This window comes from Cibotium barometz, chromosome 29 (assembly GCF_041138505.1).
Source record: "Cibotium barometz isolate CiBa-2024 chromosome 29, ASM4113850v1, whole genome shotgun sequence".
Classification (NCBI taxonomy): domain Eukaryota; kingdom Viridiplantae; phylum Streptophyta; class Polypodiopsida; order Cyatheales; family Cibotiaceae; genus Cibotium; species Cibotium barometz.
This window is the reverse complement of record NC_141074.1, coordinates 16,782,556-16,794,875: the sequence shown is the minus strand read 5'-3', so window position 1 is coordinate 16,794,875 and position 12,320 is coordinate 16,782,556. Positions and strand designations below refer to the sequence as shown.

The following is a 12,320-nucleotide window of genomic DNA, read 5'->3' as shown; positions in this document are numbered from 1 at the left end:
TCTTGATCAAGAACTCAATCAAAAGCAAGGAAATTCCCAAGAAAATCAAGAAAATACCAAAAAAAAACTTTTTTTAGAAATCATGGATCAAATACAAGGCTCTGATACCACTGTAATGATGGGGAAAAGAAAGAGAGAAGATTGCACTCATAATGGAGTACCACATGCACTCGTGATGGCATACCACATGCACTCAAGGGAGTACCACCATAGCCAAGAATCATGAAGCTCCAAGAAGCATCAATTCATGATAAAAGTATATACAATATTCACTTATATACTTGTCCCCATTTCACACTCATTAATGTTGGGCCTCTACACTTGCCCGGGCTATAACCATGCCCATGGGCTCTCTTTGAATCTAATTCCAAGCCCCCTTCATTACACAGATTGCCTTTAAGCTCTAGCCTTATATTTCTATAATTGTAGTAGTCGATAGACTGACTAAAGTTGCACACTTGATTCTAGTAGAGAAAACTTTCACTGCAAATGGATATTGCTAAGAGATTTTCTAACTTCATGGATTACCTTGTAGGATACTAAGATTGATGGATAAATTGTGTCATTGAGAATAGTCTCAGAGCTTTTAGTAGACGAGAATAAAGAAATGGTTAAACTATCTCCATATGGTGGAATTTAAATATAACTCTCCTTATCACCATAATGAGTCCAAGAAAAGGAGGAAGTTAAGACTGGTATGATCTTATTCTAGAGAGAGAGTCTCAGACTAAGTTGATGAATGTCTAAAAAGAAATGTGCCTTAAACATTAGGGATAAAATAGAAGAAAATTCCAATAGGAGATTTTAGTGTATTTTCCCTAGTAAAGCAACAAAAAGATGAGAGGATCGTATACAAAAATACCATGCCCAATAGATTTGCAAAGATGCGTAATATTGACTTTAGAAAATTTACCTTGAAGTTCTGTAGTAATGTGCACAAATTTCTTTAGTATAAACTTCTTCGGTGCTGCCTTTTGTCTAGATGTCGAAGGTGCTTTAGCTCCATTCAAAAGACATAATTTCTTTGTGTGTCCTTTTTCGTTGCATTTGAAACATGTGATATTATCCTTGCTCACAAATTTCTACGGTGGTCGACATGCACATCGAGGTTACTGTGCACGTCGTGGAGGTTGTGTCGGCTACGAGGGTCATCGAATATCTGGGGGGAGGTCTGCCTCAAAGGCATGATCATAACTTGGTGCTAGGAGCTCACGAGTCGCATAAGTTGCTGCTATAGCCCTCTCCTCTCTCTATGCCATGCTATTGCAAGACATCTCTATCTATAAACCCAAAATCTATAATCGTCAATGATCCATGCCTACCACTCTACATGTGTAAGCTCCTCTGCTATAACGACAACCTACTTATGTGAAGCAGCATTACTACCAGCACCATCACTCGAGGTGCCACTAGGACCAACACCACCCACACACTCGTGTACTGTGAGCTGGCTCTCCTAAAGGACTCTCTGGTATGCATCAAACTCGTGTGCACTCCACTCAATCTTTGGAGGCACCTCAAGCTCATCTCTGTCCTCATAATGCCTCTATGTATTGTGTCTACAGCATAACAATGCCATCATTATGGTGTCAAAACTCAATGCCCAAATAATACGATCTGACATTCTTAAGTTAGTAGAGCTTATATAAAATCAAGTGGCATGCTAGTCCTAACATCTACTCGAGCGAAGCCTGGGTGAAGATCGTCAATGCCAAGAACTTTGTATGTCGCTAGGTCGATGCGTGCTTAGAAAGAGGGACATGTCGAGAAGCATACTAGCTCTTGGGTGATGCAAGAGACAAATGGAAAAAATATCCACATCCCATAGCATATCCACGAGTATTGTCAATGTTCTTGAGGCATAGAGCACAACAGGCATCGCGGAGAAATGGTGGTGCATCCTAGAGAGGACGTTGGAAAACCTCTGTGTAACAGGCCGTGGATATAGAGGCAAGTAAGGCACTGTCATGTCAGAAGATCTATGGAACTCTTGAACATGCAGCATAAACTACTCTGACCTGTGCTGCGCAATCCTATCCATAATCATGTGCTGCTCCACCTCAGCTCTAGTACGCTCTACCTCAGTCCGGTCCTACTCAAAAAGTAAAGCTTGTAAATAATTTATTAGTCTCTCTCATTAGGTATTACTTAAAGAAATTTATAACTTTAGACCTTAATTATAACTCTTTTACATACAAAAGAGACATACCTGCTAGATGTAAAACTCTCGCATGGCATGCCTTTGCTGTTTGCAATGCTGATCTAAGACGGTCGATCTTCACTCTCGCCTCTAGCAATTCCTGAGTGAGTCTCTCACAAGTAGGTATGGAACCCTACCTGAAACAATCAACCATGCTGCACATTTTAAAAATATAGAAAAGTAAATATAAACATGTAAACAAATGACTATGAAAAACCTTAAGAAGTAATAAATGTGTAAATACCTCGATATCTGTCTCGGTATCGATCGTGAAAACATGCGCACCACATGGTGGATGCTCTCCGTGGTACTCTATACATTGATACCCACTTGGGCGCGAAGTGCCTCGAATGTAGACAAAGGCACAAACAATGTAGGATTTGACCAGCATCACTGCCGAGCCAATGGCTAGTGTAATCCACCTGCTCCCCTAAGACAAACTCCGCATATAATTGCTTTGCAAAGTATATGGGACTCTGGCGGTTTTTCGGCATCCTCCCATATGCAGCAACATATTGACTATAGATATGTGCCACCATACAGGATGCGAACACCGTAAAATAGTAAGGGGCTTCCCCGCCCCAGGCTGCATCCCACGGCTATCAAGGAGGAAAAGGTCTAAGTAGCCTCCATCCCTAATCGGAACAAGCTCATAGACTTGAGGGTATGTCAGGCCATGTGACACAGGAGCAATGCGATGGTGAGCTATCCACTCATCTACACAAACAATATCGTGAAGGCTACGAAGGGATGAGAGCATCGCCTCCAAGTCTGGACACAATATGTAATGTAGACGGTGTGTCTATAGTAGCAATCCTATGGATAGCCACCAACTTGCAATCTATCTCCGCAATGAGGTCCACAATAGACGAGTGGCCCTCCTCATGGCCCTCCATGCTAGAACATAAGCCTAACACAAATGTGCAGGTTAATGTGAAAGGCCAATGTGAAATGTCGAATGCTTACTGCTAGGTAGGACTAATAAAGTTATAAAACAACACTATGAGCCCACCACTAATTGCTGATCCAAATCAAGAGAGCAAGGACGACATGAGAGAATGAGGAAAATTTTTTTTCCCCGGTTTTATAACCCCGATTGAGGTTCGGTGGCATGTATTTTAGGGTTTGCAAGATTAACTCCCGGATGTACGCGGGATTTTAGGGTTAGTGAGACAAATGGCCAAGATATGCATTTGATTTTAAGGTTGGTGGTGATCGACGACTCTAAAATGAAATAGGTATCTCGTTCGAGATACATGGATAGCTTAGATTTTGAGCGAGTACCCCGATCAAGGTATGTTTGACTGTCACGATACGACTTCATTCCTTGATTGAGATATGTAAGCGGTTGGTATCGCATCTTGGAATCAATGCGAATGGATAGATTGGATTGTGTAGATGTATCTCGATCGAGGTTTTTAAATGGCTTTGATTACATCTTGGTATCTTGAATGAGATATATGAAAACGGATGAGATCACATCCCGATACCTTGAACGAGATACATCAATGGTCAAGATGATATTTCCATATCGCATTCAAGATACGTGGACGGTGGAGATGGCATCAATGAATATGCTAAATGTACATATGAGCGGGCAAGTCGAGGGGGATCACTGTGGCATTGATGTGGATTCGAGTGGCCTACATATCTCGATCGAGATAACGAGGTGGTGGTGACATGTATTGGTGACATGGATGGTGACTTGAAACCCGAACTTGCTGGCGTGGCGTTAGTTGATATCTCGATCGAGATATGGGGCTTTAGTCTTGGGAGGCATGCGTCATGTTTAATTGATGGGCAATATCAAGATTGAGATACTCCGCTTGAGTTGCGTTGATGTCCCAATTTTAGAGAGAGTGAACGAAAGTGAGTACCCTCATCTTGCAACCACCCTTCACAATGCAGCAAGAGAAACAAACCCAACACAAGAATCTTTCCAAAAATGAACTTAGTCTAATGCATGGGCCAAAAATACCAACTTTAACTAATACAAGGTGCACAACATTTGTTTTGCTTAAAACCTCTTTCCTCTCTCCACCTCTCCAATACAAGGTACACAACACTAGTATAAGGTGCACTTGTTTTTCCCAAAACCTCTTACCACTTTCCACATATCCAATGCCATGTATGGTTTACCATTTTCCACTTTCCCAAATCCACTGTGGTATTGCCAAAAAATGGTTAATAGCTTTAGACAACCAAATAACCTTAGCCAAATTTAAATTAATAAATGTGCACACCTTAGACTTGGCTCTTGTTAAAATATTTTTTACCACAAAAACCAATTTATTTCAAATATTTTTCCTAGGCTAAGAAATGGCTTGTAGAAAGTAGGAGGTGGAGAATGATACTTGTGTCGCAGAGGAGGACGAGATTCATATTTGTAGTGATGAGGAGGACGTGGAGACTCATGCTTGTGTGGTGGTGGAGGAGGTGATTCACACTTCTGAATGCACTAATCTCCTATTTCACATTCTAAGAAGAGTCTGAATGCACATGCCACCTCATAGAAACAAATCTCTCTCTCTCTCTCTCTCTCTCTCTCTCTCTCTCTCTCTCTCTCTCTCTCTCTCTCTCTCTCTCTCTATGTTTGTGTGTGTGTGATCATATGCTTTAACACATTTCTTAAATATATTCACTTAACTTTTTTCGTAGGGTCCATAACCAGAAGATAGCAAGAATACATATTAATTAAACTTTTTTGGTAGGGTCCATAGCAAGAAGATAGCGAAAGTTGCAATTGGTACATCTTACAATTTGAGAAAAAAATGTCTTGTTATTTTAAAAGGCCAGCAATATAGTTTGTGAGGAAATAGTTTGCTAAGCTTTTTGGTACAATATGCTAGGTCTAGTCTCAAAGTTGTCTCTTAGGTCCTAATTTCTTTTTGACTCTTAGATTGAGGAGACTTAGTTTTCTAAGAAAGATATAAACTAACTTGCATGATATTTAAAAATTTAGAATAATACCAAATAGAATCTTACTTATTTGTTATATTATTTAATTACTTGTTGACACTTCATAAATTTTATATTGTTTATATTTATCGCTCCTATTCACTCTCCTATTCGAAAAAAATCATAGCTCCACAGAGACAAGGCCGATCAAAATTCTGTCACCACAGATATTTTTTAAATATACCAAAGAAAATTCCTATGGAGTTAGAATTTTCATACTTGGTATCACACCCACAAACTCTCTAGCAGCCCCATCAAGAGTAAACATTAAATATCAGTATTACAGGCAAATTCAATCTGGGTCAATAAGATCCCTAAGCAAAAAAAGAACAAAAACATCAATGTACGCAAAAACCACAGTGAGCAATACTGACAAGCCCTAATTTTGCTTCAATTTACTGCAATTAGGGTGTTGAAAGCATCGTCGCCCCCTCCCACGGTCTTATCACTCATTGTTGCCCCCTATTTTGAATGAAAAATGCACCTGCGCAGTTGGAGTGTTGGGGGGGCACGGTGAGGCCGCATGCGTGGATGACGTGCTTGAGGGCGGTCTGGTTGATGAGGCCGCGGGGGGATAGGGATGATGGAGAGGTGGTTGCAGACGCAGAAGATGTTGGGGTCTCGGTGACGATGGAGCAGCAGCACTGCCCCCCCTCCTCCGCCTCCGGCGGATCGTCCCCCATCACGTACTTCCCGCAGCTCTCCACCAGGCCGCCCTTGATCTCGTCGCACGTGCGCTCCGCGTATAACCCCACCACCACCACCACCGCCGCCGCCATCCACACGAGCGCGAGCGCCTGCGCCTGCGCCCTCGTCATCCCACTTGACCAATGGTACTCAATCGGCGTCTGAGAGAGAGAGAGAGAGAGAGAGAGAGAGATGCGCTGCAAATATTTCATTCGCACGATAACCGTCGAAGTCCTATTGGAATGACACCACTTTTTTTCAGCCTCTAAATTTAATCTAAAGGACCTTGGAAAAGCATCTCCTTCACTAATTAATACATTTATTTTCTTCACTCATTGTGGCCCCCTATTAAGAAGTTCTAAAAAAAACTAAAATGAAAACTGAAAACCAAAAATAGTGGCTTTGGGAACAAGGAGTTAGTATTTACTTCTTGTGCTTGATTTTGCCATGGAATTGACATCTGCTTGAGCTTGCTTTGCATTTAACAATCTTCTGAGGGAGTCATTTGTTTATACTTAGCATTTTCTAAGAGATTGATTTGTTCCAAGCTTATTTTACATTTCTTAATGACTCCACCATAAAGTTTAACACCACAAGAATATTTGTAATAAAGTAGTGGATGGATACATGAGTTATCTTTCTCACAACTAAGAGTATGTATGTAATAGTGAAGCTCTTTATGTGTGTACTCAGTCATGCTAATAGATTTCATATGGATGAGAAAGTCTTACATAGTTAAGTATCTTATATTTGAATAATGGTTAAATTGAGATGCGCATAAACTTATTTTTGCAGTTGACAAGATAAACTTATGCATGAAAAGAAGCACCTTGGTAAGAGAAATGTAAATCTCGTATACTTGGCATGGGTGGTTCTCTTAAAATATCTCACATAATTTTTTGAATCCAAGTGTTTCTCTTTCCAATACTAAATGCTTTATCAAGTAAGTGAAGAAGAAGTATTGCATTCCTATAAATACAAATTTTCAAAGGCTTGTTTTTAGGAAAGAGCTATGAAGGAAATATTTGTGTGTGTGTGTGCGCACACGCACGCATGCACTAATGATGGCATGTCAAGGGTGCTAAACAATATTCATACTTGAAGGTTGGACATGGAGACATGGAGAGGAGACTCGTACTTTTATTGAGGTGGAGGAGGAGATTCATACTTGTAGAAAGTGGCGGTGGAGTATATTTTCATTCGTGTACACACGAATTGTAAAAGTCATCTTTTATGGAAACCCGTCAATAAAAATGGTTATCTTTTTGTGTGTGCTAATGGTGGTATGTCAAAGGTCATACTTGAAGGGTGGTGGTGGAGAAGACTCATACTTGTATATGGGGAGGAGGAGAAGATTCGTACTTGTAGAAAGTAGGAGGTGGAGAATGATACTTGTGTGGGAGAGGAGGAGGAGGAGATTCATATTTGTAATGAGTAGGAGGTGGAGACTCATACTTGTGTGGGGATGGGGGAGGTGTTTCATATTTGAATGGGGATGGGGGAGGTGTTTCATACTTGTAGGGCGAAGGAGGTGGAGACCCATACTTGAATGGGGATGGGGGTGGCATTTTATACTTGTGGGGGGAAGGAGGTGGAGGCTCATACTTGTATGGGGGTGGAGGTAGAGATTTATACTTGTAGGGTGAAGGCGGTGGAGACTCATACTTGTGCGGTGGTGGCGGAGGAGGTGATTCATACTTGTGTGGTGGTGGAGGAGGTGATTCATACTTGTAGATGGGAGGAGGTTGATGCTCATACTTGTATGGGGGTGGAGGTAGAGATTCATAGTTGTAGGGATGAGGAGGTGGAGACTCATACCCATGGGGGGGGCGGAGGTAGAGGTTCATATTTGTGAGGAGGAGGAAGAGTACACTCGGAATTGTGGGGGGGAGGAGGTGGAGACTCATACTTATACGGACGTGGAGGTGAAGATTCATACTTATAAGAATGTGGTGGGGCTGGAGATTCATGGTTGTATAAAGGAGGTGGAGATTCATGCGTATAAGAACGTGGTGGGGCTGGAGATTCATGGTGGTTGTATAAAGGAGGTGGAGATTCATGCTTGTATGGACGTGGGGGTGGAGATTCATGCTTATAATACGGACGTGGGGGTGGAGCTGATTCATGATGGTTGTATAAAGGAGGTGGAGATTCGTGCTTATACGGACGTGGCGTTGGAAATTCATGCTGAGGTGGTGGAGACTCATACTTGTGTAAAGGAGGTGGCCGAGACTCATACTTGTGTAAAGGAGGTGGCGATTTGTGTTTGTACTCGTAGGGCCGAGGTGGAGGAGATTCAGATTTAGGGCGTGGAGAGGGGTACTTGTGCGGAGGAGTCGAGGGTGGCCGGTACAGCGGTGGCGTGCCGTACATGTGGCCAGAGTGATGGCAAATGTCGTACTTGAGAGGGGAGGCGTATGCGAAGGGGCCGGCCAAGAGCACCACCTCGTGTTCAGTTCTTGACTTGATGTGGAGATGAGCGCCCGATTGGCCGCCATGGAGATTCGTGGGCAGCGTGCAGGAGGTGGCGTAGGAAGGCGAGATAAGCTTGGCCCGGCAAGACTCTCCCCCGCCCCTTCTCCGGTAGTCGAATGCAGCAAGCTCCACCCTAAACCCGCCCCTTACGTCCGTTGTGCCATAAAAAGACTCCTCCGACTTGCCGTTGCCGCAGAACACGCCTACCTTCACGCCTGCCCACATTCTATCAATCTATCAATCTCCATGATCCGCACAATTAATATACGTGCTTAAGTATCGTGGCGTGGCGTTACCTTTGAGAGGCTTCTTGATCTTGCCGTCCTTGCAAATGTCGCAGTATACATTCCCTCTCACCACCGCTTTGAACTCGCCGTAAGGCGGGGATTCGTATACGTATGGCACATCATGAGGGCGGGGCGGGGACTTATACACGTGCGGCGGCGGACGATGAGACTCATCCTCATACGGAGGTGGAGGACGGGAGTGGTATTTATGAGGCGGAGGAGGAGGGGGGAGGAGAGATTCGTATTTGTATGGATGAGGAGGAGGAGGTGGAGAGACGTATTTGTAGGGAGGAGGAGGGGAGTCCGCCGCCGCATTGGCCAAAATTAGGAGCAGAAACGCCGCTATGATCACCACCATGATAGCCTGCAAAGCGGAAGGGCCAGCTATTAAGCTTACAATCATCATCAAGGGCGCGATGCACTCGCGATTTAACGTTAGAACAAGAGAAAAAAAATCACGAAGAGAAGTAGTGTATTGACCTACAACAACAACAAGCGAGAGCGAGCAATGAATGCGGCCACTGGTGGCAAGTTTAGCTGAGGATCATGTATAGCCTGCCGCGAATATATATATATTAAGTGCGCGCGGTGTCTGCTGGGACTTGTCAACCTACGTTAATGTACATATAATACAATATATTATGATGTTTCTGCATCTACCCCCACCAGCATTCGATAACAGACTCCACTGCGCCTCTTCGACACTCTTTTTAGTAGAGAATTCATCCTACCAACAACGAGCATAGTATGCGCTGCGCAAAGGCTGCCAACCAACTTTTCCTTGGTTTTGCTGGTAAACGCTACAACTCTACGTACATCCCACATAATGCGCTCTTTCTTGTCTTCCATGGTATGGTGGTAGGCTAGGCTAACTTTGCTCTTTTGAAATTGTAACACGCATAGAGGACGCCATACACATAGAAGAAGACATACCTATATAATGTCCACATCCCGTTTGCTATAAACACAATATCCCACACAATCAAAACTAAAAATGGACAAAGTGCAATATAGGTGTAATCGGCTTGATGTTTGACGGGTTCAGCCGTCTTGTTCGTTTAAGACTAAGAATTGGAGGAAGATTCAAAAAGGATTCATTGGTGGAAGAGTTTGGATACCTCATGCATGCAATGAAGTCACAGATTCATACATCTCCCATCCTTTTTATGCTCTACAATGATTCGCTACACTCTGTGTTGTAAAGCTAGTGGTGTTGTTGCATAACCCAACCATATAAATTAGGATAGTATGCCATCGAGTGTAGATCACACACAAGGCCTAGAACTCCATGACTTGCTACATTGGACACTACTACTGGTACTATCCCTTGGCAATGGTATAAACACAATATCCCACACAATCAAAACTAAAAATGGACAAAGTGCAATATGGGTGTAATCAGCTTGATTTTTGACAAGTTTGGTTGTCTTGTTCGTTTAAGACTAAGAATTGGAGGAAGTGTGGGATATCATGGAAAATAGCTACTTCGAGTATATTCTTTGACGTTTCATTTGGGCAAAAAATACACATATGGCTTGAATAAAAACATAGATACATAAAGAAGATGAAATTTTTTATCTTATATCCAAGAAGTTGTCCATAGATGATGGTAGCCACATGAGGCTTGAAAGAGAAACATAGTTGCATAAACCAAAACTACACATGAAGAAAAACTAGCGAGCGACTACTCAGAGGAGTCATCATCGCTGAGTCATCTTGTCCATCTTGTGTCTACACAAAGTGAAGATATATATAAATAAAAATAGAAAGTATTATAAAGATCAAAACATGTTTTGTAAATAAAAATAAAAAGTATTTGTAGAGCAGTTCTCTCTACCGTGCAATATAGTGCTCATAGAGTACTACCGATCAACAAATGTATTGGGAAACACAATGTCAATCCGAGGACTCGACCCTATTAGTGCATGAAGGCTTATCCCTTGCGAGAGAGCTCACATACATGAACCACCACTTGATGATTCAACCATTCAGTCACCTCAATCAATCTCTCAATCCCTTAAACCCACTACACTAATCAAGAGAACAAGCAATGCATGGTAAACTCTTAATCCCATTCAAACATTGATTAAATCTTAGCTTTCCCTAATGCCAACAAACCCATCAGCGTGCATCTACTAATCCACAAGCTTAAGCAAGCATAGAATGTAACATTCACAAACCCACAAGCTCATAGAGAGAGTCTATCCATGAATAACTCATTGCTAATGAAGTGGGCAAGAGCTTGCATCAATGGAGACTACACACACACACACTACAAGCATGCAGCATACACAAGAGAAAGAAAGAAGCATTCAACTAATCATAGATTAATCTACTTCAATGATGCTAAAACAGATTAAGAGAATGAAGTGGAGCTATAGTCATTGGAGCTTGATGCTCATTAGAGTACAATAGAGAGAGAGTTAGAGAGTTGCCATAGCTTGAGAGCTCAAGAGCTTCACTCAATAGCTTATGAGAATGGCCAAAAATGTCCTTTTTCTTTAGCTAACATCTCTTTTATAGAGATGTCACTAACCCTAACCCTAGGCCTCTTTCACACATGGGCAGACAACCCCATAAGTGAGCCTTGCTTAATACACTTAGAACTCTCATTTAGAACCCACATTGGCCTAAAACGATTTACATTGCACTTTGACACAAAAATATGGAAAAATTATGTGCGTCTTTATGTTCCCATGGCTACAAATGATGTACTAAACCATGTTCATCAATGCTTTATCTATCAAAAGGATTAAAGTAGAAAGAGTAGAAATAGTAAAGTTGCCTACAAAATTGCATTCCCTAATACTTTGACAATGAAATAGAAGTGTATAAGTATGGATTTCAATATCAGATTGTAATGATGGGAAAAAGAAAGAGAGAAGATTTTGCACTCATAATGGAGTACCACATGCACTCATGATGGAGTACCATATGCACTCAGATGGAGTACCACATGCACTCAAGGGAATGCACTCAAGGGAGTACCACCATAGCCAAAAAGCATGAAGCTCCAAGAAGTATCAATTTATTGATAAAAGTATGTTGGTAAAAGTATGTACAATATTCACTTATATACTTGCTCCATTTCACACTCATTAATGTTGGGCCTCTACACTGCCCGGCCATAACCATGCCCATGGGCTCTCTTTGAATCTAATTCCAAGCCCCCTTAATTACAAACCATCCCCACCCAAAGGTTATATCCTCGAAACCATGTATGGAGCAATGTATGGGCTGTTGGAATCTTCTTGATGTCCCTCATGAATGCGGAAGTACATTTGTTGCATCTCTAACCTCACACAAAAGAACTCCACATAGAGCTGTCCACCTATTTGATGTACATATGGACTGATCTCTATGATATCCATAAGCCCACGGAGTCTTGTTGAGTGTTGATTGATGAGTGCTGAAGTACACTAATGACCATGGCTGTCCATACAGTAAACTTACAACAATGGCATCCTTCATATCATCATCCCATTCCATGCATATAGCTGTCCAAAGACACCATACGGTTGTACTTATTCCTCCATGAAGTCTCAAGCATAAGGAAATAGGTGACCCACTGTCACCAAGTACTCATCAATAAGTTTGACTTCCAAAGATGCCCGATTCAAAAGGAGACCCTTCCGCTTCCAATGGCAATGCATAGTATCCACGTGGGTCCAATGGAAATCCATCCGCTTCAAGTGGCAATTCATGTTGTCCAC

The 12,320-nt window shown here is 42.1% G+C and overlaps 1 protein-coding gene across 2 annotated transcripts; it reads right to left on the bottom strand.

The window, feature by feature from the left end:
* Nucleotides 1-7,533: 7,533 nt before the first annotated feature.
* LOC147621907 (uncharacterized) lies at nucleotides 7,534-9,211 on the bottom strand. 2 transcript variants are annotated; one of them, XM_086823635.1, is made up of 3 exons: nucleotides 9,088-9,149; nucleotides 8,617-8,971; nucleotides 7,534-8,535 (listed from the first exon to the last, which is right to left on the bottom strand). In XM_086823635.1, exons 2-3 carry the CDS (start codon nucleotides 8,963-8,965, stop codon nucleotides 7,658-7,660), a joined length of 1,227 nt encoding a protein of 408 aa, XP_086679761.1. In that variant the 5' UTR covers nucleotides 8,966-8,971; nucleotides 9,088-9,149; the 3' UTR covers nucleotides 7,534-7,657. The 2 variants fall into 2 exon arrangements, with proteins under 2 accessions (XP_086679761.1, XP_086679760.1); XM_086823634.1 differs by having other exon boundaries at nucleotides 7,535-8,535; nucleotides 9,092-9,211.
* Nucleotides 9,212-12,320: the final 3,109 nt, after the last annotated feature.